This window comes from Macrobrachium nipponense, chromosome 39 (assembly GCF_015104395.2).
Source record: "Macrobrachium nipponense isolate FS-2020 chromosome 39, ASM1510439v2, whole genome shotgun sequence".
Taxonomy (NCBI): domain Eukaryota; kingdom Metazoa; phylum Arthropoda; class Malacostraca; order Decapoda; family Palaemonidae; genus Macrobrachium; species Macrobrachium nipponense.
In genome coordinates this window covers 21,915,367-21,943,291 of record NC_061099.1, presented here as the reverse complement: position 1 = coordinate 21,943,291, position 27,925 = coordinate 21,915,367, and the positions used below count along the sequence as shown (strand labels likewise).

Here is a 27,925-nt window from a genome sequence, read left to right as displayed (position 1 = left end):
CTATCACAAATGGGCTGACTTGGCACAGGCGATGGGCCGAGTTGGTTACATTGAATGGGCCGAAATGGTTATGGGCCATTTGATATATCACCATTTCTTGTTTATAAGTATTTTTTCTTACTATTGAAAGCTAAATTTATTTACGTTTTTTTGTATTAAATAAGATCACATCCAGAATGAAAGTGATCTCCATTTAATCCAATTTGACCCACATTTCTATATGGCGTCATAAAAAACAGGAAATATTCCTCCAAGATACACAAAAGGGGAAAAATTGCATTTGGAAGGAAATGTAACTTCTAAGACATACATTAAATTAACTGTATGAAGAATAACGGTAATCGTGGGGTTCAGTATCGATTATAATTTATCGTAAAATTAACTATTGATGATTAATGAATTTTCAGTGTTAAGTGTTCTGCAATTGAAATGGTTACAATTACGTCTGTGAAAAAATAATCATGCTTAATTAATGTTCAAGTTTTCCATATGTAATTCCGTTGAATCTTTTCAGGAGACGGTGATTCAGGCGATAACTGTAAGAACGCCAAGAACAATAAAAATTTAAAAAAAAAAATATTTAAATGAATTATCTTATCTAAACTCAAATGCACAATCTTTTTTTTTTTTTTTACATTATTTTTCATATATTGGGTCTTTTGTTTTATATTCTTATTATTATATCGAAAATATAGTGCTGCACGTTACAATGTTCACTTAATTATACATTTCAGAGTTAATGTTGAAGTTAGCTAGAAAATTATCTTACAGATAAGCTTGTTTGTTTTGACAGGAGGACATAAACAAGAGCGAACTATATTCTACTCAGGGGGATTAGAAATTCGGCTCTGTCAAATAATTGCATGCAGTATATTTTGCGGAAAAAATGCCAGCTAGAAAGCTATAAATTTACAGCCAACATATAATTTACTTATTGAAAAAATGTTTGGTATTAATTTGTACTTTTGTACATTTTTAGGTGTTTGTAAGTAGTCGTGCAGTTAAGAGGAAAATAAACAGAAATTCTACACCCTGTGGCGTGGAATTACGACATTGCAATTTAGTATTCGCCACGAAGCAAAATGAAAACATTTCTGAGGACTTTAGCGTTTATTTGTTGTGTTATAGGATGTTGTGGGGTATCATACAAGGACGGCGATGAGGTAAGCTTACCATCACTTTGTGAGGTTTAGAAATGTTTTATTTTTCCAGTGTTGTCAACTTAAATGGTAAAAGGGTGGAATCGCAAATGCCAACCAGGCAATTCTACTCGTAGACTGTCACATTCAGACAGTTTATTCTCTTTGGCACTAACATAATTCTGTTAAATAGTTAATTGCCGTGTGTGGTTAGGCTTAGTGTATAATTTTTTATGATTTATACTCCAACCCTAGGTTCTGCGGCGTCTACTACTTATGCCCAGTCAGCTTGTGCATAGCCTAAAGCATAGGCATTGTCCCCATTAGCCTTTATCAGAATTTGCTCGTTATCGTGTTTCGATGGAGCATGACAGTGGCTTTTTCACACCATTATGCCTGTGGCTTATGAGATGTACCCTAATAAATTAAATGGTACATTGGTCTAACTAGGTAGTAAGTAGTAGGCTAGGTACCTAGATAGCCTAGGCTGTTGACTGGATCAAAGTGTAGACTAGGTACTACTATGTACAGCGGCCCCTAGTTAACTAGCAGTTCGGTAACCACCAGCAGTTTACGTGTAAGTTGGTCACTGTATTTAACACCAGCCCCTTGTAGAAGAACGTGAAGGCACAAACGAAAAACTTCAAATACCTATCATAGACATAAACTACAGACATAGGTAAACAAAAACAACTAAAAAGGTGGTTATTGAGAGCAAACTGGTTTAGGTAAAAGTGCAGAAGAGTCACACGCGTCAGGCATAGGTATTTCCTCAGGCTGTGGTCCACTTAAAAGAAAAGCAGAGGCATAGCATATTTTAATAGGGATGCAGCCTAACCAAACCCAAAACCTCAATGAAAGTAGAGTATTGTGCCCTGGCATTACTTGGGGGGTCTTGTGTAATGATGGAAATCTTCATTCATCGGTTTTCATCTAATCAAGATGTTAAGTTAGTCACTTGAAGTTGAGATTGTCTATGATCGAGCGTGCGTACGTAACCGTTGAATCAACGTGTGTAGTTGCATAAGCTCAAACTGCCCTGTTCAAGACGAGTACGGAAATGTTAGAGGACAATATTATGGAGCTTTCCTTATGCAATTGTCCCAGTTTATAATATATATGTTGCCATAACACTTGGTAGTGTTCCTTTTTATTTTTACTTTGATATAACTGCCAATTACAACACAATTTATTAAATAATACGTACACAGCCAGTAATGCCCAGCAATCCATTTAAGGGAAGGAACGCAGTCAGTAGCCCATTTGTTCCAATAGGTAACCTGAATAACCCAATTGATAATCATTCTAAGGGATTTGTATTAAAACCTACGGATATTTTTGATATTGAAGTTGCCAGAATTACAAGGTGTTGGAACTGATAACAGACTTGCTAGATTTTTCAGTCAAGTAGAATTCTGTTTCTGCAGGTGCTGATAGAATCCAAGTAGCACTAACCAGAGTGGAGCAAGAAATTTCAACACTATTAACTGCGGAAATGGTCAAAAGGGGAAACAACATATCTTGGAGTCAGTTTAAGGACATGCTGAATCAAAACTTTGCTTGTTCAGCTAATATTATGCAAGCATGTCAGGAAATTTAGATTGAACGTTACAGTATAGATTGAACGTTTCAGTATAGATAAAGCCCCTAGAGTATTTTTTACAGAATGAATGTAAATGAATCTGCTTTTGAAATGAAATTTCCAAAGGATTCCCTTCCTAAATCTGACAGTCTTGTGAAAAAGAAGTTGTATAGAGGATTTAGCAGTACATCCCAAGAAAGACTCAAGGATTTCTTGGATGATAGGATACCTTTTAGAAAGATTTATTGAATTTGTGGAATATGGTATCATCTAGCTACCTTAAGTATAGATGATACCCAACATAAGAGTTTTTCCTGTTAATAATTGCAATTCCCAACCACAGCCTGTAGTAAATATTAATGCAAATGAGAGAACAACAGAATTGCAAGATCTGAAGAAGAAAATTAGAGATTTGTCTAGTAAATTAAAGAAGTTTAGTAAAAATAAAGAAAATTAGTATTGTGCTTACTGTAAGGCCAGAGATCACAAACTTTCTGCATTTCCATGTGTTGCATGTTTTGATTGTCAAAAACTAAATTGTAAAAGAGATTCAGCAAAGTGTCCAGGACCTGTTAAAAGTGCATGACTAAGCCCAAGTGTCAGGTCTCTTTCTTTCAATTTGATGATCTCTTCTTCTTCTTCTTCCCAGCTTTTTCCCATTTTATATGGGGTCGCCGTTTCGGATGAGCCGTTTCCATCTATTTCTATCTTGCGCTTCTGCCTCATCAATTCCCTTCTCATGTAAATCTCCTCTCACACAGTCCTTCCTCTCTTTCTTGGTCTCCCTCTCTTTCTTCTTCCTTGCACCTCCACTCCCATAGTATGTCTCCAGCGTGGTCCTCATCTCTCCTCAACAGGTGTCCATACCATCTCAGCCTCCCCTCCTGCACTTTCTTTGATACTTCCACCACCTTAGTTGACCCCTTATGTAGTCATTTCTGATCCTATCCACTCTTGTTACCCCAGACATCCACCCTAAGCATTCTCATTTCTGCCACATCCATCTTCTTCTGCTCTGCTTTTTCTCATGCTTGCTGTTTCGTACCATACAGCATTGCTGTTCTTACCACCGTCTTGTGAAATTTTCCTTTTAACCTAAGCGGCACTCTTTTGTCACAAAGAACTCCCGAGGCCGCTCTCCAGTTGTCCAGCCTGCCTGTACCCGATGTTTTACTTCTTCTTCCATACTTCCTCCAGCGTTAACAAAAGATCCCAAATACTTAAACTTATCAACTCTCCATTATTTGCTCTCCACCAAGCTGAATACTTTCTCTATCATCCCCCTCAGTGGTGGTACACATATATTCTGTCTTGGATCTACTTATTCTCATTCCTCTGTCCTCCAGTACTTGTCTCCATCTTTCCAATTTCACTTCAGATCTTCCCTGCTCTCTGCACACAGAACAATATCATCCGCATACAATATGTTCCATGGTACTGTCTCCCTTACTTCCTCTATTATAACATCCATCACTATGTTTAAAGATAAATGGGCTCAGAGCCGACCCCTGGTGTAATCCTAACTCTCACCTCAAAACCTTCTGTCTCCCCAACACTGCTCCTCACTCTGGTAAATACATTCTGGTACATCTCTTGTATCAATCGCACATACTTCTCTGGCACCATCTTCTCCTCAGGCTCCTCCATACCTCTTGTCTCGGGACTCTGTCATAAGCCTTTTCAAGGTCAATGAATACCATATGTAGGTCCTTTGTCTTTCCCCGAATTTCTCCATTATTTGCCTCAGACAAATATACCATCTGTTGTTCCCCTTCCCTTCATAAATCCCATCTGCTCTTTACCTATTTGTACTTCTTCTCTCAGTCTAGCATCTATCATCCTTTCCAGTATCTTCAAAGTGTGGGACATCAATTTAATGCCCCACCTATAATTACCACACTCTTGGACATCAGCCTTTCCCTTTAAAAATTGGGATCAATATACTCCCACGCCACTCATTTGGTATCTTTTCTGTTCAAGGATCTTTATCATAAGATCGTACAGTATATCCACTCCTTCATCTCCTAATGCTTTCCATGCCTCCACCGGGATCATGTCTGGTCCGGTTGCCTTCCCATTCTTCATCTTCTTCAGTGCATTTAGTACCTCTTTGCCTAGAAACCTCATTACCATGCCAATGTTCACTTGCCCATCCTCTCTTATTAGTCTATTATTTTCTTCATTTAACAACTGTTCGAAATATTCTTTTCCATCTCTTCACAATGTCCTTCCTCCTTTCTAAGCACCTACACCCTCTTGATTCTTTATTTGTTTGATGTGTGGTTATTATCTTTGGTGCTCTTATTTCTAGCCTTTGATAGCTTCATCATCTTCTTTAATCCTTCCTTTGTCCCCAGCTCATTATACACATCATCATACGACTTTGCTTTAGCTTGGGCTAACCACCTTTTCACCACCTTGTTTTTCTCTCTGTACCTATTTCTGTCTTCCACTGACTGTGACTCTTCCCTTTCAATTTGATGATAAACAATGTAATGTGTTATGCTTTAATTGATACTGGTAGTGAAGTATGTATAGCACAGAAGCAGCTCATAGAAACTTTAGGTTTACATTGTAATCAAATGAGAAATATACCCCAACTTTCTGGAGTTACTCAACATGTTCTACCTGTTATTGGCACAGTGTATTTGGATGTTCACATTGTGTTCCAGGGTGGTTACCTATTTCTTTTCTGTTGTGCTTGATGATTATCTGGACACAGACTTATTGTTAGGAGCTGATTTGATTAGGTCTGTACCAATGACATGGAATGATGCACATAAAATTATTATTTGGAATAGATAATTTACCCAGTAAGATATCTGAAACCTAGACCTTCTAATAAAAGGGTCAGACAGATTAAAGTACTTCAACCTAATGAACCTCATAAAGCTCAGGTTAGACTTAAAAGGAAACTTATTCTACCTCAGTATACAACTGGTATTTAACCCTTACCTGTAGATGAACCTCCTAATACACTGTTAGAGTTTGTACCTGAAACTAAGGAGTGGCACAGTGGCAAGGTTCTCTCCTACCAGTCGAGAGGAGTGGGGTTGAATCCCCCGCTCGCTGGTGGCTTGGGAATGGCGCCATTGCATAAACCCGGTGGCACGCCAACCTAGCGGTCTGAAAACTTGATGGTGAGTAGGAGAATAGGTACCAGCTCTCTGGCTGGGGGTTTAAACAGTGGGTCTAGCAACACACTGGCCATGTGTCTTAGGCATTGGGACCTGTCCCCCACTGGCTGTCAGCCAATGAAGCAGGAGATCAGTGCCTGCACCATAGGCCTCACAGAGGCCCAGGAGGACTTTAATATAATCAAACTCAGTCTGCACTATGCCTTAAGGTTAATAATGCTCAGGGAATGTTTTTGTCCCTTGTCAATAATACTAAAGCCCGGATGACTATGAAGGTTGGAACTTTATTAGGGTGTTATAGGATACAAATCAGTGAAGAAGACATTAATCAGCCAGTTCCAAAATGCAGGAAAACTAAAATTCAGAATGATTTAATTCCTTCTAGTGTTAATGTTGATATTAAGTCAGGCAATACTAGAAAGGAAAAGCTTAAGTATTTGCTTTCTCAGCAAGATAATTCCCATCTTACTGCAAATCAACAGGCAGAATTAAGTTACATGTTCGTTGCTAATCATTCAATGTTTATTCTTGAAGAAAAAGAATTGGGAAAGTTTAAAGATGTACAAGCTCATATTGCTGTAAGTGATCCACAGCCAGTTAGGTCTCCCATATATCGATACCCTGAAAAAGCCAAACCCTTCTTGCCACCAGATTAGAAGAAATGGTAGAAACAGCTTCCTTAGATATGAAGGATGCATATTAGCAAGTGGAACTAGATGAAGAGAGTAGAGATTTAACAACTTTTAGTGATGGAGTTTCCCTGTATAGGTTCAATTGCCTTCCTTTTGGATTAAGTTGCAGTCCAGCTATGTTTTCATGTATCATGTCTAATATCTTGGCTCCTCTTATTAAGAAAGGGTAAGTTAAGAATTGCTTAGATGATATTGTAGTTTGGGCTCCCAGTTTTCCAATCTTGTTGAAAAGATTGGAGCAACTATTCAAACTTTTCAGTGTAAGAGGAGTGAAGTTAAATTTAAAGAAGTGTCAGATAGGCCAAAAGGAAATCAAATTATAAGGTCACATAATTTCCAAGGATGGTTGTAGACCATGTCCAGACAATATCAATGCCATCCAAGAAATGAAACTTCCTACTAATGTCAAGGAAACTAGAAGATTTCTAGGAATGTGTTTTTACAGAAAACAAATTAGGACTATGCTAAAATTGCTGTTCCCAGTTTCCGTAACTTTCCCCTCTAATATTACCGTACTCATCTTGAGGAGAGCAGTGTGAGCTTATGCAACTGTGCATTTGGTTACAGTTACGTACACTTAGGTACTCGCACTCAATCATAGACAGTCTCAACTTCGAGTGGCTAATTGGTGGGAATTGGTTTTTCCAGTCCACCAATTGCCATGGGTACTGTCATAAATTGTAAATGAAGATTTCTATCCTTACATTTGGCCTTCCAGGACCCACGTAGAATGATGTGTGCACATATATCCAGTAGTATTTCCCTGCTCTAAGTATTGGGGTTAGGTAACAGGTTAGATATCCAGCAGTAGATTGAGTGAGAGGGTGGGACTCCACCCACTGACTGGACTGTCAGTTTTCAGTTTTTCTTTCAGTGTGGTTCAGTTGAGACATCTCTGCTGTTTCTGAACTATTAAACATGAGTGTTGTTGATTTGCTTTTCCCTTCCTTTTCCAATATCTATATATATATTTAGTTAGTTAATTTATTGACAAAACATACAATACGTTATTGTACTTACATAAATTTATTACAAGAGTACATTATTTTAGTTACAAAAATCATTGAGAACAAAACATAGTTTTACACACAAACATATGTACTCACACCATATATATATTTTGTCCAAAACAAAACATTAAACCTATAAATGGTAGGTGAACACTTCACTGATATAATCCCAGTACATCATGAATATACCTACATAAATCAACAACTAAATCAGGCTCCACATCCATCAAATTAGCCACACTTGCAAAGTTCAACCTACTAAATCTTGTACGGCAACCGCCAGATAAGGGACAAGAAATAAGTACATGACTTTCTGATTGTACACTACTATTATCACAGTGGCAAGTTCTTGCATAGTCGGGATTCTGCTCCATCTACCTGTCTCCACCTTCAGATTATGAGACATCAGACGCAAGCGTGTGAATGACACTCGGCAGAAATCTGGGACATACGGGTAGTAGAATAAACCATATGTACACTCAGGGAAGGGTTTAACTCAGACACATATGTATTGAATTTCGTGGCATTTTCAGCTCTCTCGCGTACTTCCTGTGCAAACATTTCCAACGAATTTTGCTCCTCATTTTGTTCTAACATGTTTGCTAAAAAACTATAACCCGGAGTTCCGTTGTCTCTGCACAAATCAAAGACGTAATTGAATGGCAATTCTTCATCTATATTTTCTCTCTTGGACACCAAAAAGGATTTCTGTTTTCTTCTTATGATATCCTTTACGGGCAGAATGCCTCCCTCCATCATACATAATTTAATACTCGTGTTCTTTCGAACACCAAGCAAAACTTTGACTAACTTATTATACTGTTTTTCTATCCCTTTAATATTATTAGTTGTCCAGGATTCACAGCTATATAACAGTGTTGACATTACCGCTGCATCGAAAACTCGTTTTTTATATACATATGGCATTTGGCTGTTAGGCCACACAAAAAATTGTAAACTTATTTACTACTGCCTCGCTAACGGCTCTCGTGCAGACTAATGACATCACCCAACTTGCCACTATCCACGAACCACGCTCCAAGGTAAAGATATCTCTGAGTGTATCTCACAATAATACTTTCTACATGTAAGTCTGTTTGATCCTCATCATCATTATTTATCACAAAAAATTTAGTTTTTTGACTCATTAATAACCATTCCGATATTCAGCAACCAAATTTACATAATACTTTTAACTTTTTCTTGCACATTTCTCTACTTGTAGCTAAGATAACCGCGTCATCCATTAGTAGTAGAACATTTAGTGCTCCTAAAAATCCATCGGAAGCAACGGCTTCCTGCAACATACGCACCAGCCTGTCAATGTATACAATAAATAATATACAACTTGTTGGAGCACCTTGTCGAACACCAATGGTGGCATTAATTATGCTGACTTCAAAAGGTGTTTTGTACATGAATACATTGCCTTAATTGCCAATAACATTCTACCACATCCGTTTTTTCTTTTAAAACTCTATCATTTTGTTCCTAGGTACTCATCGTACGCTTTAGAAAAATCAACAAATAAGACGTACAATTTTAATTTCTTAAAAACTTGCAAAATCACACAACAAGCGTAATGCTAATATTTGTTCAATACAACTCCTCTTTTTTTGAGCACCTGCTTGACACTTATGTATATTACACCACAAACGTAAACGATTAAGAATTAAAATATCATAAATTTTCGCTAATGAATCCATTATTGATATACCTCTGTAATTTCCACACATCATTTTAATTCCCTTTCTTGAATATTAAAACTAATTTGCTAATACACCATGAAACTGGGTAACTAATACATACAAACATCATATTAAACAAGATTAGTATAGAACACAGCCAGTTCACAGGCAAGCAATTCAATATTCCGGGACAAATACCAATATAACTTTTATTTTTGTTTACTCCATTCAAGGCTTCTTTCAGCTCTCTCATGGAGAAGGGATCATCGAGAACTGGAATATAAGGTATATTTCTATCATGTTCTATATTAGAATAATCCGTACTATCTACGATTTCCGGATTCAGTAAATCTTCAAAATTTTTTTAGTTTTTTAAACGTCGTATCGTTAGGCTGGTTACCCTCATCAGAATCAACATCCCCTTTCCAATTGATAGACTTCCCATATAAGGTTTATTATCATTTGATTGAAGAATCCTAGCCCCACCTTGGTTGATTTCTATCCCATTCATGTCCTGATGATAACGTGTTCCTTCTTACATCTCGCAGCAGTCTCGGCAATACAATCAAAACTCGAAGTCAAGGCCATCTCCAAGTCGTTGCTATCTTCTACAGCTGGTGGGGAAATATCTTGTAAAGTTCTTGCAAACAACTCCACATCGATTTCTTTATAATTTAAAGACTTCCTTGCATAATTTTCCGCTGGCAATTTTTGTGCATAAGTAGATTGGTTAAGGGCAACTGATCGACTTACAAGGTCTTTAATAGCTAATGTGTTACTGCTTTTTAGCAATAAAGTAACCGATATCGGTGCATGATCTGACCCTTTAACATCCTGGTGAACATGAAGTTCCTTTATCAGACTTAGGCAAGTTCTTTTAGCCAAACACAAGTCAATTTCTGAAACCCATCTTCTTCCTTGTCTGTACGTTAAATTACCTTTAAAATTTTTATCTTGAAACTGGAGATTATTTACAATCACCAAATCATTGTTATTACAAATATTAATAATGGCTCTACCATGATTATTAGTCACTGCATCTAACCCCTCAGAATACTGGTACTTTCGACCGTCTTCATCCATAATACAGGGCATTCCTATTCTTCCGTTAAAATCACCCAACACGATAGTGTTACCCGGGGAAAGGGTATGAGCAGCCAGTTTCCCATGCAGAACTGGGTTGTAGTAGGGCGAGTCTTCCGGTGGTATGTAAATTCCGCCAAATTGAAAACTCGGCCACCAAGCCATCGTTAGCCATATTTGACTTTCGTCGTCAGTATTTACATTCAGCACGTTGTTTGTCAAGTACTTCTTTAATAACATCACAATTCCTCCACGGTGAGGCCCTGCGCTTGATACATTTGATACAGGCAGTCCCCGGGTTACGACGGGGGTTCCGTTCTTGAGATGGGCTGTATATTTGTATAATGTGACTATGCCCTACACTCACTTAGATCTGTTTGAACATGAACCAAATAATAAGGTGCATTTATCTACAGTGGCATACTTTTTTCTTTGTTTAGCAGCATAAATTTTGGTTTGGGTTTATATCCTTTGGAAAAAACTTGGTCGGTATACACTTTTTCTTTCTGTAGATTTCTCTTGACTCAAGGAGATCGTACCATGAATGTTGACTTTTTTGTATATAAACTTGGAGAAAAATCAGTCACTGCATTGTCTGAGAATATATTGTTTGCTTACCAATAGCATTTCATATTTCCCTTTTAACAGGTTTTCCCCCTGAAATTTTCCACAGGTTGAGAATTGTTAGTTTAGATAGATGAGTGTACTATTTCTTAGTGTAGAGTTAAAAGTGGAGTTCAAAGCTTGTTTAGTCTATCTGTTATCATTAAAGATAGGAAAAGCTTTTCAGAAAGTGATAGAAATCAAATTTTACATATACAGCTTTATATGTTTTTAGTCTTTTACAGGTGTTCCAATCTACTTTTGAGCATGTGTGCTAATAGCTGTCCTTTCTTGCAGGTTATACTTTATGTAAACAAAGTTGGTCCATACTTCAATCCACATGAGACATATCACTACTATCAGATGCCAGTATGTCGACCAAAAATTGTAAGTTGAAGGTTATGTTTGATGTATTCGGGAGTAAGACTAGTATACATAGTTTTGTCATGTGATTAGTAAGCTACACTCTTGATGACTGCATTGCTCTAAAAATGATTTTTGAATGTGTAATTTAAATCTTCAGCTTGCACTTGAGAATGTATCAATAAAACTTTTGTTTTAATGGAAGTATCACATTATTTCTTTTTTTTGTTTACATATTATTTTGAATTTTGCATTGCAGATTGAACACAAAAGTTTGACACTTGGTGAGGTCCTAGATGGAGATCGAATGGCAAAGTCTGATTATGTAATCAAGTTTAAAGGTAGGATTTTGTTTTTATCTTATTTGTTATTATTGGATGATATTTTCTTTTTAGTTTGTTTATATAGTGTATTGTACTTTATTTTGGTAAGGATATGCATTACGATTTCTGTTCATGAATTTTGCATATTCATATATTAGTTATACTGTATGTATAATCATGCTGAAGTGCAAAACAACTTCATTTTGCTGTAATCTGAAAACTATCTCTGACTGCTGACTGAGGCTACTTATGTGTTTTTCAAGTTTTTAAGTTGTTTAAAAGTATGGATATGACAATACTTTTAAAAGTATTGTTTATTGTTACAGGAAAGTAATATTTCTGTACATGACAAGATACCAATTTTGTTAACTGATGGAGAACTTATCTGGAACCAAATTGAGAGAAAGCAGTAGTAGTAGTTGTATGTGACATCAGTGTTGATGCAGTCGACTGCAACTTGGTCTTGATCATTGCTGGAACTCTGTCTGCCTATATGATTCACCCCTACTCTGTATATCTTCACCCTACATTGTTTTCACAACAAACTTTACTTTATAATAGCCTGAATTCTAGATTCTGTGTTTCTGAGTATGCCTGCAGGTTCCTCAGTACCTCTACTGGTCATTCATCTGTGTATCAGGTGTTTTAACACCTGCAGTCATGCTCCCTAGAATTTTATACAGTATTTATCGTGTTTTGTTACCTTAGCTACTTCATTATCAATTCATCCGTATGAATAATTAATTTCCCTTTAGTGTGGTTATTTTCCCCTTGTTTTTCACATGTCATTTTGGGTTCTATACCCCATTGATGATGTGTTTTGTTATGGGCGTTAGCATAATAGCTACAGTATTCAGGTCTTCACTGATATTGCAGTTTTGTAAGCATGATGGTTTTTTCTTAGTTTATATACAAACCTGTTATTTAACTGTAATTGCCATTGCAATTTACAATTGTGTTATTTTAGAATGTTATTTAGTTAAAAAGACATCAGCATAGGTATGCAGGCTCATCTGGCGAATGGTGCTGGAGTTTCTTCGTTCTTCTTCTCTTCTTCATTCTTCTTCTCTTCTTCTTCTTCTTCTTCTTCTTTTCTTCTTCTATTCTTTTCTTTTTCTTCTTCTTCTTCTTCTTCTTCTTTTCTTCTTCTTATTATTCTTCTTCTTTTCTTCTTCATAGTTCATTTCATAATTTGTTTGATAGAATCAGGGCCCAGGAAAGGCAATGAGTAAATCATTGCTAGAAATCTGTACTTTTGTTGTTAGTTATTACCCTGTCTTGAAAGATAGAGTGAATGAAAAAGTGGTATTTGTGTGACAGAGGATGCACTCACTGTCATCTAGTGATATCACTCTCATAGCTGCCATTGGTTTTGGTAGAGTTAAATGTAAAGCTGCACTCTCACCTCGACCAGCAGATGTAGTTATTGTAAAATGATAGTTTGTGTACTGTATTTTAAGCATAATTTATTCAAAATTTATTATTTCCAGAATTATGTATGTACAGTGAACCCCCCGTATTTGCGCGCTCCGGATTCACAGACTCGCATATTCGTGGAGATTCAGGGATTTCTCTCTGGAACAAATGCCCCCTCCCATTCGGGGCAAATTCGCCTATTGACTGTATTTTTAAATATCCACAAATTCCCGTTTTTTTTTTATCAATTTCATCATTAAATGCTTTTTTATGGTAAAACTATTAAAAAAACCAGGTACAAATATTTTTTAGTGGGTTTTTCTTGAGTTTTAACTATCAAAATAATCAGTTTTAAGTGTTTTTATAGGGATTTCAACTATTCATGGATTCTGGCTATTCATGGGGGTCTGTTACGCGTCCCACATGAATAAGGGGGGAACACTGTACTTGAGCAAGTAAAAATATTTTATTTCTCAAATATTGCAATCTCAATCAAATTATTTATTAGTGATTGACGAACTTTAGTCATTGATTACTTGAAGTTTATGTCATTTATCTCTTTTCCAGAAAATATACAAGACAGGAAACTTTGTGATTTAGTTCTCGCCGATCTGGAAGTGCAGTATCTTCGGGAATCCATCGAGGAGCACTATTACTTTGAATTTGTAATTGGTGATATCCCAGTCAGGGACTTTATTGGTCATCTAGAGGAGTCAGGTTTTGTACCTCATACTCATAAAGTGTTTCTTTGGACCCACCAGCATTTCAGCATTTACTATAATCAGGACAAAGTAAGTATTGTGATGACACCTGCTTTCTGTTTAATGTTTGTAGGTTAGCCCAAGAGAGTCAGTGGTGTGTTGTTTGTGCGTAGTTTTCAAAATATACAAAGTACTTTACACGTACAGTGTAATGATAATAAAAAAATCAAGCCTCGTCTTTTGTGGACAGAGGTGAATCCTGTATTATGTTATATCTATTACGCCCCACTCCCATACCTAAGAATGGAAAATTTCTTATTAACGTGAAACAAGATCAAGATATTGCACAGTGCTATTGTGGTCAAACCTTCTTAGGTTGTTGGTTCATCTTGATACCTGTCTTTCTGAGCCACAGCAGACAAAATTTATTTACATACTGTGTATGCAAGAGCATCTTAGATAATGTAAACAGGTTGGTTAAAAATCCAAATGGTGTTTTTTCATAAGAATTTGTATGGAACACTTTCCTTGGCTTGTGATGTTCGCAGTTAATTACAAAGTAACCAGCTACTTTTTCTCCTGCCAATATCTTTGGGATATATCAGAATTCTCCGTCTTTACTGCTTTTCTAGGAAGGAAGCATAAATTTCCTTCTTAGAAAACAGTGGAGACTGAGAACTGACAAATTACTCCCAACTATTCTGTTCTGAGAGAAGATAAACTGTGCAGATTATTGTTTAAAGTCAGGACAGCTGAAGCTGCTACATGGAACCATAAGTTGCAGTAATTTTTTTTCTTTATTTTGACAAGTCATTTCTCTAGAAAAGCAGAAAATGAACACTGCTATATCTGTAATAAAAAAAAAGGTAACAAAGGTACTATAGTATAGCTTGTACATGACATTAAAAATATTGCACAGTTATTGGAGTTTTTCCACATAATATTCAACCTATGGTAATGTATACCTTTCTACTGTCATTTAGTTAAGAGATGTTTCCAAAAAGTGCATTACTTATAACAAGATATTTTAGTAAGAAGCCATTGTGATAACATAGGTCAGAAAACATTATGACAACATTATTGCCTGTGCTTCCATAAATGTATGTATTTAATTCAAATGGTTTGTTTTTGTTACTACAGAAATGTAATTTTGTCATAATTTTGTCATATGTATTGCATATTTATATTTTGCTTTTATTTCATAGAATCATCTGTTTCAGATCATATATGTGAATTTAACTAGAGAACATTCACCCTTAAGCCTTGATGGTGTGGAGCCACCCTTAACTGTGAAACCAACATACTCTGTCACATGGATACCAACAAAGTATGTTGCCTCTATTCTCTTTTTTAATAACTACTCTGTCACAGTGATACCAATAAAGTATGATGCCTCTATTTTTTTAATAATTTTCTGTTGTTGCTTGTTAGCTGAAGCTTACTTTTGCATCACCACAAATGATTCATTGCTTACTAAAATTTTTAGGGTAGGTTTTTATGTACCTAACTAAAAGTTATCATTGTATGTATGAAGTCTTACTGAAAAATATCATGACCTAGTAAAGATTATTCCTTACAAATTTGGGTCTTAGCAGGTAATATTATCTTAGCCTATAGCCAGTACTATTAAAACATTGAGTTAGATTTATTCTTACATCATAATTGAGTGACTGTGAAGAGCTATATACAAATGCAAGCATATGATTTAGTAAACTTGAGCATAAATATTTTTAAGTAGTCTTATCACCACTACCCAAGGTATAAGTGCAAAATCCCTTCCAGTAGTTGAAATCACTTATCCATGGATGATGATAAAAGTTAGTGTGTATTCATATACAGTGTCTGACCAAAACTTGAACAGTATACTCAGTCTTCACTAGCAATTAATTATCTCAAAATTTTGCTAAATCAATGCATGTTCACCAACTTCTCAAGCAAAATTATGGTTAGTTAAATGATCCATGCTTTAGTGAATAAGTAATCACAGAATTTTACTTAATTGAAAAAGCATTCTCTGACATTTCATGCATTAAATTGTATATCTGGCTTAAATTTGTGAATAAAAAGTCAGAGTATAAGTGACAGATCTCCATAATTAGCCAAGTGTTATAAACTTACCAATTGGCTATCATGTAGGAGATGGATGGATTTTGTTTCTAGTTACCAATACTTAATTGTTCATATACGAAACAAACCCTCGGTCTTAACATTAGGATAAATCTAGCTCCAACTGGAAGCCAGCAAAGTTAAAAAAATTGTATGCAAGGGATTATTAACATCTGTGCTTGATCACGAGTTATGTGGGACCACCCACATACCCCTTAGCAACCAGTGACCATGCCAGTTAGTTTTTTAGTGCCTTCAAGAGAGGACGTGCTTTGGTCTCTGTCCTTTTTGAAGCCGGTTTAGTTTGCCCGCTTTTTCATTTTTTTCTGTTTCCGTATGTGTTTTCTGTTTGATTTTACAAGTATCAGGATATTATGGGTCATTTTAACTCCCTGGCAAAAGTTTTTTTGGGATCTCGCAGGAAACACGAAATGTCCGGGTATTAGTGGATTCTCTTGTTCGAGATTCTTAGCATCGATGTCCACAGATCCACATCTGACGGGTAGTAGGTGCAGAGAAAACGTATGTATCATAACTAATCCTTGTTCTGTATGTCATTTTTGGTCAGTGGAACAATGGAAAAAGCTTTTATGAGAAGGGTCAGTACAGGAGAAAGGAGACGACGACATCTTTGGATAACAAATCGCCTTCGTCTTTTGTTCTGCCTAATCGTGATACTGATCCATATGTTTCTCCGCCTATACAAGATGCTTCCTACACCCCCTTGGTTCATCTAATGATTTGTTTTTGGATGCATCAGGTGGGGTTGTGGGCAGTTTTATACCTAATTTTGCTCCTTCTTTTCCTGTGGGATGGGGGAGGGGGCACGCTTCGCTTTATGTGTCTTACATTTCAGCTACGGATGCACAGAAGATGGAGAGTATAAAGTGAAATGACACATCTGTAGCGACACATTTGATACCGGACTCGACAGCATTTTGGGTCTCACTGCAGTTATATTTAGCCAAGTGTTACAAACTTATCAATCGGTTATTATGTAGGAGATGGATTTTGTTTCTAGTTATAAAAACTTGATTTGATAAGAATATACATCTAAACTGAAATCAATGTATAATTCTCCTGTTAACCAAATGGATGAAGTTGGGTGTCTAACATGGTATCTAAACCAAAGGCATAGGATTGAATCTGGCTGTGGCAGAGGCACTGATCAGTTTCAGATCCCCTCGAGTTACATAAGGTATTCCAAAGGTTGAGTGTAACTGATATCAAGTGATATTTGTAGACCAGTCAGAGAATACTGCCTTTTAAAATAGGATTGTGATTTACTTCTTGAGATATCTTTCTCATTATTGCAATGTGACAACTAAATTCTTTTAAATGCTTGAGTAAAAGATTGAGTATTAAGCAAAGAAAAGATTGTTTAATTTGACTGAATTTCTGATAGTCACACTCATTCATATGTTTTTTTATTTTTTATAGAATTTCATTTGCTGACCGGGACCGTCTGATACAGGACAGCAGTTTCTTCCCACGGAGCCTTGAGATTCACTGGCTGTCAATCATCAATTCCATGGTGCTAGTTTTCCTTCTTATGGGCTTCGTTGTTATTATTCTGGTGAGTGAAGTGCTTTTAATTTCTCTTGTTTATACACTTACAACAGTCTTATATATGACATTATTGAAAATTAGGGGCCCAAGTGTGAATCCTGTTACATTTGGCCTTGGAGTTGTATGCCTTGAAATAACTGAATTATACTCACGTAAATTTGATACAAGTTGCAGTTAAGTGATTGAAAGGAATTGTTGCATACAGGCTGATTTGGCTACATTTCGTATATATACTGCATTGTTTATAACTTACAATTTTATATAAGTGACTTTCCCAGTACAGCTGTCCCCCCCGTATTCGCAGGGGATGCGTACCAGACCCCTAGTGAATAGTTGGAACTCCTATAAAAACGTTTAAAACAGCCTAGTTTGTTAGTTAAAACTCAAGAAAAACCCACTAAAAATTTCTATACCTAGTTTTTTTAAAGTTTTATCACAAAAAGTGCATTTTATGGTGAAATTGATAAAAAAAAAAAATACAGGAATTTGTGGATATTTCTCATAGAAAAATACTGTGAATGGGTGAATTTCCCACAAATAATGGGGGGAAATGTTCCAGAGAGAAATCTGCGAATGTGTGAGTCCGTGAATTTGGAGAATTGAATACGTGGGGTCCACTGTAATAACATAGCTATTGGTTTTCCACGTACAACAGCCTAAATTCAAATTTTGCTGGTAGCACTTCAATGGCTCAGTGTAGGTATACAGTGCTGCCCCCTAACAGTAGTATTAGGAATGACTTAGCTAACCACCTCATTCTGTTTTCTGCCGTACTCAACGAAACATCGAGTACTTACAGCAGCTTATTCTTATTTTACGGATATATCACCAGATTTTGGTAGTATTACCCAACCACCGGAACGTGTATTTCATAACATACAAGCAGAAATCTTTCAGGATGAGTCTTGTGTTTTTTGTGTTATAACCTTGATTCAGATTTATCAACTGGATGGCTACTTGCAAGTCACAGGTAATAGTTTTGTCGTATAAGTAATTCTTGAATGTTACTCCATTCCTTAAGACCAAAACTTTTGCATTTATGATTTGCTTACTGGGCTTAGGCTGCATGTACATCACCAGTAAATTATTGCCTTAAAAGCAGTTCTTGAATGTTATACCTTTCTACTAGCCCAAAAAGTTTTACATTCATGATTTTTTTAACTGGGCATAGTCTACGCCCAGCCACTGGTAAATAATTCCCTTAAAAGTAATTCTTGAATGTTATTACATACATCATTCCATTAGGCCAAATTTTTGCTTTCAGGAATTGTTAACTGGCCATAGGCTATTTGCCTGCCATTAATAAATACGTAATTACCTTAAAGTAATTCTTGAGTGTTACGCCATTCCTTTAGACCAAACTTTTGCAATTGGGTATAAATATTTGTGATTTGTGTTGTTGACTGGGCCTGGGCTACTCATCACACTTTCCTTTGCAGAAAACTGAAAAGTGTAGGGGTAGGAATGTAGTAAGGCAAATGGTGCATAATGTTTGGCTACGGTGAGCCTTAGGCAGAAACGTTCTCGTCAGCCGAGCATCGACTACCGGTTCTTGCTTCGGCAGTTCTTTGGAACATTCCAGAGAAAGTTCTTGTGGCCCCAGTGTACGGAGGTATTTTCCTGGTGTGTCACAATTGTGAACATTCCACATCTTTAGCTTCTAGCCTCCAGCTTGCATGGCAGTACTGACTGGAGCGCAGGCCACTTCCCTCCATTAGTGGTGGGCATAATCGGTTACTGGATTCAATTACATGTACTTTGATTTCCTCCTGAAAATTCTAGTATAATCAATTGCTTTTTGAGTAATTGATTATTTGTAAATAGTTTTTCAATATTAGAGTTGGATTTGCTTTGATACTTTAATGCTAAAACTACAATAAATTTAACTTTTATTTTAGAAGGTACACATACCTTTATGTTATCTTAAAATGCATACATGTTTGAATATATAAAATGCTAATATTACTCATACATTTAACTCAAATTTATATGCCCAGATGTCAGAAATTGCGATAAAGTTATAAAACAGTAGTTAGAAATAGATTACGATTATTTTTCATGAAAGTAATCAGTAACTGAGATTGCCAAAAAATCAGTGAAACGCTCACCACTAGCCTCTACCCACCTCCTGCTTCCTCCTGCCTTTGCATGCACAGGAGCGACCACCACCTACCTCCACCCGCCTTCTATCTCCTCCTGCTTCCCAGGCCCAGCTCAGAGCATGCAGCACCCGGTGCCAGCTTATGTCCACCTGGTGCCAGTTCTCTCCTGCTGCTAGCCTTCCTATATTGTTCACTTGCTCATGTATCTGGCTCCCTCACTTCTTTCCTATGCCTTTGCTAGCCTTATACTTCAGTTATCATGAATTTAACCTTGTAACAGTGAAGTGTTGTGCAGTGAAGAAGGTGGATGCTCGTCCTCTGATGCTCCTAGACGAAGGTACCCTGTCTTGTTCCCCCACAATGGGGAGAAGACACACTGGATGTCCAAGAGATGTTAGGGGGTTTACATATGGTTAGTCACCCCCTCAGTTGAGCCTGTTGCTGGTCCTAGGCTTACTGGATGTGTAGTGGAGGAGGTGGCTATCTGGCCCTTCCTTCAGATCTTCTAGACCTAAAGTCACTGTCCTGCTCCCCTGCAATGGGGAGAAAGATGTACGTACTGGCAGTCCAAGGAAGTCCGAGGGGGTTGGCCCCGATGGTTACCCTCTCGGTTGAAGCTGTAGTCTATTCCCAGGTGTCGGCAGATGGCCACTGAAAAGTTGTCTTGATTGAGGTGCAGTGTTAGACAACCACTGGAAAGGTATCTTGATGGAGGTGTAGTGTTAGTCAGCCTCTGGAAGGTGTCTAAGGATGATGTGAGGTTTTCTAAGAACACCCTACTGTTTTCTTGAAAGCCTGTCCAGTTTCTGATCGAATGCTTGCCTCAACTCTTTCAACTGGCCGGCACCCAACTTTGTTCATCAGCTTCCTGTTATGAGCCCTCTAAGAAGCCTCCTCTTCTGACTTTCCTTTGTCTGTCAAGTCTTTCCAGGAGTTAGGAGTTCGGATTTAGTTGGAGCAAGACAAGCAGCGCCTGTTGTCTTCCTCCCTCTCAGGCTTCAGGGACCTGTGCCTCTGTGTCGAAGAGAGACATCAACTAGATTCGTCTATAATCTTGTTTTATGTGGACAAGGATGGTGAGGAGGATTTTTAGTGATTTTTGCTCTTGTCTTTGAACTCTATAAGAGAGAGCTCTGATGCTCCTCCCCTACAGGAGGTCTGCACATTAGCGATCGACCCTGATTTTTGCCTCCAGATCTTCATCACCTCTCTTCAAAACGACAACATCTCATTGCAGAATGCTCGGTTTGGTTTTCAGCCTCAACTCTTGGCATTTTCGAGCTTTTTCAGTAGCTTCCTCCCACAACAGAGACCCACCCTTTTTCAAAACCACCAGGTACAACACATCAGACATTTCCAATTCGTTTCCAGCCAGCTCCCCAATTAACATCAGTGGCCTTTTTTGGTGCTGACTGAAACTTTTCATTATTTCTTTGGAGATTTTTTATCCTGTTTTGGTGAAGTATCCAATTTTGTGTGTGTTTTTTTTTTGTATTTTAGTTAGCATTGGTTAACTTAATATACAATTTTGTCATCGCTATGTCAGATTCTAGTTCCTCTTGAGATTCGATACTGTTCCGAAGAATGTAGGACTAGACTAGTTAAGATTAATTTGGATTTGCAGTGTAAGTGCATGAAATGTAGGGTGCAGGAATGTAATGGGGAGCTTAATTGTCTTGAATGTCAGGATTGCAATGAACAGCAAAGGAAGGTATTCATTTCTCACTGAAAATTTTGTTAAAGATAGGAAGAGGAAGGCAGCCCTTAGAGCTGAAAATAGGGCTAGTTTAGAGGCTATTTCTTTGCCATCAGAGGCTGAGGATAGCGCTATTTCTTCTCAACCTTTTCACACTGGTTCTCCCATCTTGAGCCCTCATACTCCTTTACCTAGTACGTATTTCTTTACCAGCTTCCTGTGCTGCTAATCTCGACACAATTGCCAGCCTTGAAATTAGGTTCTATAGGTAATTTGATTTTTTACCAAATACTGTTATTGAATTAGGTATTTCATTTAAGGCTTTTGTGGAAAAATCTTCAAATATAAGTGCTAGTGCAGTGCATAGTGACAGTGTAGTGCATTCTGAGGAGGTGGCTGTCTGTCCTACCAGTTCTAGACAAAAGATCCCTGTCCCCACTCTCCTGCATCGGGGAGAAGACATACCAAAGGTCCAAGGGAGGCTGGTGGGGTTTGCCATGGCCAGTCACTCCCTCGTCGAGCCTGCTATGCTCCCCCAGGCTTCAGCAGAGTGCCATTGGAAAAGCATCTCTTTTAGTGCACTGTTGTCGACGGATTCTGATGGTTCATCTCCTAATGGAAAGTGCCAAGAGGCCTTTTTCCCCTGCCTCTCGACCTCTCGGTGCTTTTGATTCCTCCCTTGGCGCCAGTTGTCATGTTTGGTGTTATTATCTCCTAGTTCACCTTTGTCTACACAAGAATCCTGCGATAGCACAGATTTTCCACCATTAGAGGACCTTATTGGTTTTCTTAAGAAGAGAAGTTCAGTTCCCAAGAGTGGGGACCACTCATTGTTTCCTGTTTCTTCAGATGAGGATGAACCAGAACATGACAGCGCTCCTTCTTCCGCCTGTTTGAGTCTTCTAGAATTATATTCGGTAAACATCTGTGATTTCTTCGCGCCATCTCTTCCAAGTTCACCTGCTTCTACTTTCCTTGTGAGGAAGTGCGCTTATGATCCCTGCTTTCCAAAGTTTGTTCTATCATCTCTCTTGAGGGACCCCTGCTGGAAGTAGAAGAATATTTAGCAGCCAAGGGGGACCAGGGCAAATCATTATTTGCTTTCTCCTTCCAAGTTACTGAAGAAGAGGTATTAGGTTTTTTTTTTTTTTTATGCCACCGGGGAGGCTCTTTCTTTTTTATTTGGGGTTTTCTGCCTCCTCCCAGGGGAACTTCTCTGGTCTTGTCGATGCAACTCGCCAAGATTATGTTTTCCTCACCAGAATTAGATCAACTGGTGAAGATCGTCTTCAAGGTGCTAGAAATCTTAAGTTTCCTGGACTGGACAGTAGGAGCTTTAACCAGGAAGATAAAAGACTACCCAGTCCTTGCAGAAGACTTCTTGTCCCATTGGCTAGGTGTATTTTCGTGCCCAGACAAGGCAGTCAAAGACGGCTCTGCGGAACTAACCTCACTGTATGCTAGGGGGATCCTAAAGAAGCGGGAGTTATGGTTTTTTTTGCAAGAAAGGGTGTGACCATTACTCAGAAGTCTGCCCGTCTGTTTTCCCACCTTGACAAGGCACAACTTTTCCTGCAAGACACTGTGAAGGAAGTTCTTTCTGCGCTACAGGAAAGTTGACCTACGACCTACTGGCTTTATCTACTAAGCACTCTAAGGTTTTCTTGCCTTTTCAGCAGCCCTTTCAATGAGGAAGATCAAGACCCCAATCTAGACCCTGCTCCAATCTTCGTCTGTCTTTGAAATCTGTCAAGAAGCCTTCCAGTAAGACTTATTCGAAATGAGACCTCAAGCTTTTGCACTCCCGGTCGGTGCCAGGCTGCACTTTTGGGAGTGATTGGAGTCACAGGGTCAGATCCTTGGGTTGTCCAAGTTCTAAGAAGAGGTTACTCCATTCCTTTCAAGGTAAAACTCCCTCTTTCCAAGTTGCTTGGTGATCACCTTGACTGCTTACTCAGCAGGGTCAGAGAGGTTCTTTGCCTTTGGTCAAGAAGTCGAATACCTTATTGGGAAAGGGGTATAGTGGAGGAAGTAGTGGACAGTTCATCAGAAAGGTTTTACAACACTCTTTGTAGTCCCCAGGTCATCGAGGGGTGGACGCCCATTCTAGACAGTGCCCTGAATTTGTATGTTGTCAAGACCAAGTTTCACACATGGAAATGAATCGCTCCATAATGTCATCTCTCTACCAGGATGACTGGAGGGTCTCTCTGGATATGCAGGATGCCTACTTCCACGTCCCAATCCACCTGGACTACAGGAAATACTTACCTGGAATTTGTCTTTCAGGTCAAGATCTTCCAGCTTTGGGGGCCGCTGTGTTTTGGCCTCTCAACACCTCTGGGGAAATGGCTTTGCCTTCTCAGGATCAACATGTCCCTCTCTCTGCCTGGACGACTGGTTGCTCCGCTCCTTTTCACAGAGCCAGTGCGTGGACCCAAAGAGGACCGTTTGCCTAACACAGGAGTTAGGCATTCTGATCAATTCTCAGAAGTCTCAAATGACTCCTCCTCAGGTATTCTCTATTTGGGAAGACTCTGGACTCTAGCTTTTCGGGCTTTTCTCTCCCCTAAAAGGATTTAGTCTTGTCTCCTAACAGTTCAAGAATTCATTGCTCGATCGTCTTGCTCAGTGGTTCAGTGGATGATCCTCCTGGGCACTGTGCCTTGGTGGAACAGTTTGTGAAGTTAGACAGACTTCGTATGAGGCCTTTCCAATTCTTCCTGAAGGCAAACTGGTGCAGGAAGACTCAGCCAGACTCCATAGTCTTTCTGGTTACGTCGGAGATCAAGGAGGATCTCGGATGGTGGTTGTTAATAGAAAGGCTGCAAGAAGGACTATCTCTTTGCCCCAACCTTGACTTGTATTCCGACGCCTCAGACGTAGGTTGTGGAGCTCTGTTGGGGAGTCAGAATGTTTCAGGAACGTGGACAGAGGATCAGAAGTTCCTCCACATCAACGATTTCCAGCCTCTTATAGTAAAGGCTCACAAGGTTTGAGCAGTCACCATTTCTCTTGCTTTTCAACACAATATGACCCTGCCTGCGATTCTTCAAGTAACCTACTGGAGGTCCAAGTCGATTTTTGCTTCACATTACCTGAAGGATGTCAAAACTGTCTTAGAAAATTATAATACTCTTGGTCCTTTATCCATGGCTGGCATGGTGTTGGGAGAGGTAGCATAAGTGGTTCTCTGTCCCTCTATACTCCTTGCCTTGGTTGTAGGTTGTTAAGTCAAAGGGAAGTCTGAGGGTACATTGTACCTGGGGTATCCTCCAGTTTTTTATTGGTCAAGTGTTGGTATTTTATGTTTGGTGTCGGTGACAGCATTGGGTTTTATTAATCTGGTCTTCGGCCAGGGTAAGGGCATTACTTATTTTCTTTGTTAGACTCCAAAGTTCCCAATGAAGTAGGGGTAACCTTTGGTGGCCATACTGCCACACCCTCTACAGAGTAAGATGAGTGCTGATCAGAGAGTAATCTGCAGTAACTCCTCACCAGGTTAGGTACAGTAAGTTCCAGAAGTGAAGCGACAAATCTCAGAATTGATCGTACTTCTTTAGAAACTCATGGGGTTGCCCAGTTAGTATATTTTATTCCAATTTATTGTCATCCTATTTATCTGATAATACGTATCAGTGATTAACTGTATAAGCGCACAAAGTATTTCCCCAGTGAATGATCAATGTTAGTTCAGTAATTGTTTGTTAAAAGAAAAAAAAAAGAATTTTCCCCAAAGAAACTTGTGCGGCTTTCAAAGTGTGATATGAATGTTCACCATAGAGTGGCAGCAGGAACCGTGTGCATAAGCATTGGCCTAATATTTGTAAATTAACTTTCTACTTTTATGGCGTTATATCGAAAGTTATTATGATTCCTTTTGATAAAGCACAGAGAAGTTTAGCATCTGATTAAATGAAATATAAATAAGACAAGTTGGTGTAAAAAAAAAAAAAAAAAAAAAAAAACGAAATCCAAGTTATGTGCGCGTTTTAGCGTTGGTTACAGGGTTAGGCCTATTTCAAGAATCAAGGAATATATTTTTCAGCTTGTTAGTTAATAATTTCATGGAATATCTCGATTGAGCAAATTTTTGCATGCAGAATTGCGTTTCAGGTTCGCACCAAACAAGTATTTTCGTAGGTTTCCACCTTTTTTTTATTTTTTTCAGTGCATAAGTGAGACTATTCTTGTCCATACGATCCGGAGTGTGAATATGCTTGGCGAGCATTATTTTAATTAGAGTATCCCCTGTTAAGCTCTCTCTCTCTCTCTCTCTCAGGACGTTTTTATCTATAAGGAATAACCAGAGGTCTGTTTTAAGAATCGAGCACAGGCCTATTGGTCATGCTCGGGTGCTTCTTTATACATATATATATGTATATATATATATATATATATATATATATATATATATATATATATATATATATATATATATATATATATAGTAGATATATATATATATATATATATATATATATATATATATATATATATATATATATATATATATATATATATATATATATATATATATCTATCTATCTATCTATCTATCTATATCTATATATCTATCTATCTATCTATCTATCTATCTATCTATCTATCTATCTATCTATCTATCTATCTATCTATCTATCTATCTATCTATCTATCTATCTATCTATCTACTATCTATCTATCTACACTCATAAATTTCTGTTATGCAATAATACTTGACTGCATGGATCGAACGGATTACTGGTTGTCTTAAATTTCACGGTTGGGATATGATTCGAAGATTTGAGGTAGTAGGTTGAAGTGAAAAAGGTGGAGTTATTATTGTGGGTAGAGGTAGAAAGGGGGGGGGGGGGTCGGGGGGGGGGGGTCTGTCGTCTCCCTACTTAACCAGATGGTGATTTTACGGATGTTTCTGGTGCTTGCGACCGACTTTCTTATTTTTATATAGCGAGTTCTGTTTCCAGGTGCAAGGACAGTTCTGGTGTCGGTCCTGAAGGTTTCTATCTTTGCCTAAATAACAGACAGTGGCCCTGCATTGTAAGCCTTGCAATGCGCCCGGAACATAGGCCTAGTCCACCTGAAGGTAGCAGCAGAGGTTAGAGCCTTTCTGGAAGATGGGGTTTTATGCTCGGTCCCGCCCCCCCCCCCCCCCCCCCCCAGAAGCTAGAATCAGAACTACCAACCACCCCAACTTCTCCATTCATGGTTGAATTATGTTTAATGTCGCAGAGATTTTCCTTTCACATTCTATGATAATTGCATGGTTTTGTGCATCTTCGCTAAAAATAATTGATAATACTCTATAATATTAAATATTTGTTTCCACATTGCTCGAAATATACATTGGTAATGTTGGTAATTCTGTGTTGAACGAGAATTTCAAATTGTTTCGTTTCTATAGTTTGAAGTAATTGCTATACTTTAAAATAATTACTATTACCGTAATTTTTTCTTATGATTGTTATAAATATCATAGATTTGATATTGTGCATCATATGTTAGCTTTATTTTGCTTGATAGAGGTTTCACTGTAGAAAAAATATACATTTTTTAGCTACGAGTTGTAGTTGCCAGTTAGTGAATTTCGAACGAAATTCTCTGAAATTTGTCGCTTCAGTTTTGGAACTTACTGTACAACAGGCATTTGGTCAGTGCTAATGCTAAACAGTTAGTCTTTTCAAAGTCATTACTCTTAATAATGTTTTTTTGAGTAGACTTTGTCATGATGCCACCACCTTTCAATGTGGAATCCAGCTATGTAAGTGCTTGGTATTTTATGTTTGATGTAGGTGACAGCATTGTGATTTTTTAATCTGGTCTTTGCCCATGACAAGGACATTAGGGCATTACTTATTTTCTTTGTTAGTCATCGGTGAACCTCCATGACTCCAAAGTTCCCAGTGAAGTAGGGGCGACCCTTGGCCATACTGCCATGCCCTCTACAGTGTAAGATGAGTGCCAACCAGAGGCAGTAATCTCCTACAGCAGCTCTCTTACCAGGTAAGGTACAACAGGCATTAGGTCAGTGCTAATGCTAGCAGTATTGTCTTTTGTTCAAGGTCATTATTCTTAATATAATTTTTTTTGGAGTAGACCATGTTCATGATCCCACCACCTTTCAATTGAGAAATCAGCTATGTTATTTTTATGATAAAATAAGGTTTTATTTTTACTTACCAAGCAATTACATCATCTGAGCCCTCCCTCTTCACACAGATGGTCTTCATGGCTTCAAATAATTGGAGATCTGTTGTGTTGTATCTGGCAGTTCCCAAATTGGGCAGAACTCTCTTGTCACCTACACAAGCATGGCAGTGCTGCCGCAAAATTTGAATTTTGGTTTGCTGTGGCAGGAAGCATACACTATGTAATTGCTTTGGTAAGTATAAAATAAAACCTTATTTATCATAGAAATAAAAATTTTTGTTTTCTTCAGTTCCAAGTTTTCTATTGCAGACAAGCACTGTAATGTGTTTTTGTTCCATCATGCAATTATGGTTGCCATTCTCTGCTTCCTGTCTAGAGGTAGGGAGGCTAGCTTCATCTCTCAGCCTTCCTACATTTTTGCTGTGGTTCCCTTTGTCACTCCTGTCCAACTTCACGTCTGGCTACAACTTCCAGTCTCCTGGCACCAACCAACTAGCACCGGGCACTGATTCTCGAATGCCAGTCCCCTCTGCCAGAGCACTTGACACCATTTGTGCTTGGCTTC

The 27,925-nt window shown here is 38.1% G+C and overlaps 1 protein-coding gene across 1 annotated transcript in view; it reads left to right on the top strand.

Moving 5' to 3' along the window:
- Positions 1-960: 960 nt before the first annotated feature.
- LOC135210534 (transmembrane 9 superfamily member 1-like) overlaps positions 961-27,925 on the top strand; it is a gene marked incomplete at its 3' end in the record, with an annotated part of 40,273 nt that continues 13,308 nt past the window's right edge. Inside the window, 6 exon segments of the mRNA XM_064243405.1 lie at positions 961-1,163; positions 11,232-11,321; positions 11,557-11,638; positions 13,604-13,827; positions 14,958-15,064; positions 17,284-17,419. Coding sequence (XP_064099475.1) covers positions 1,083-1,163; positions 11,232-11,321; positions 11,557-11,638; positions 13,604-13,827; positions 14,958-15,064; positions 17,284-17,419 — 720 coding nt within the window.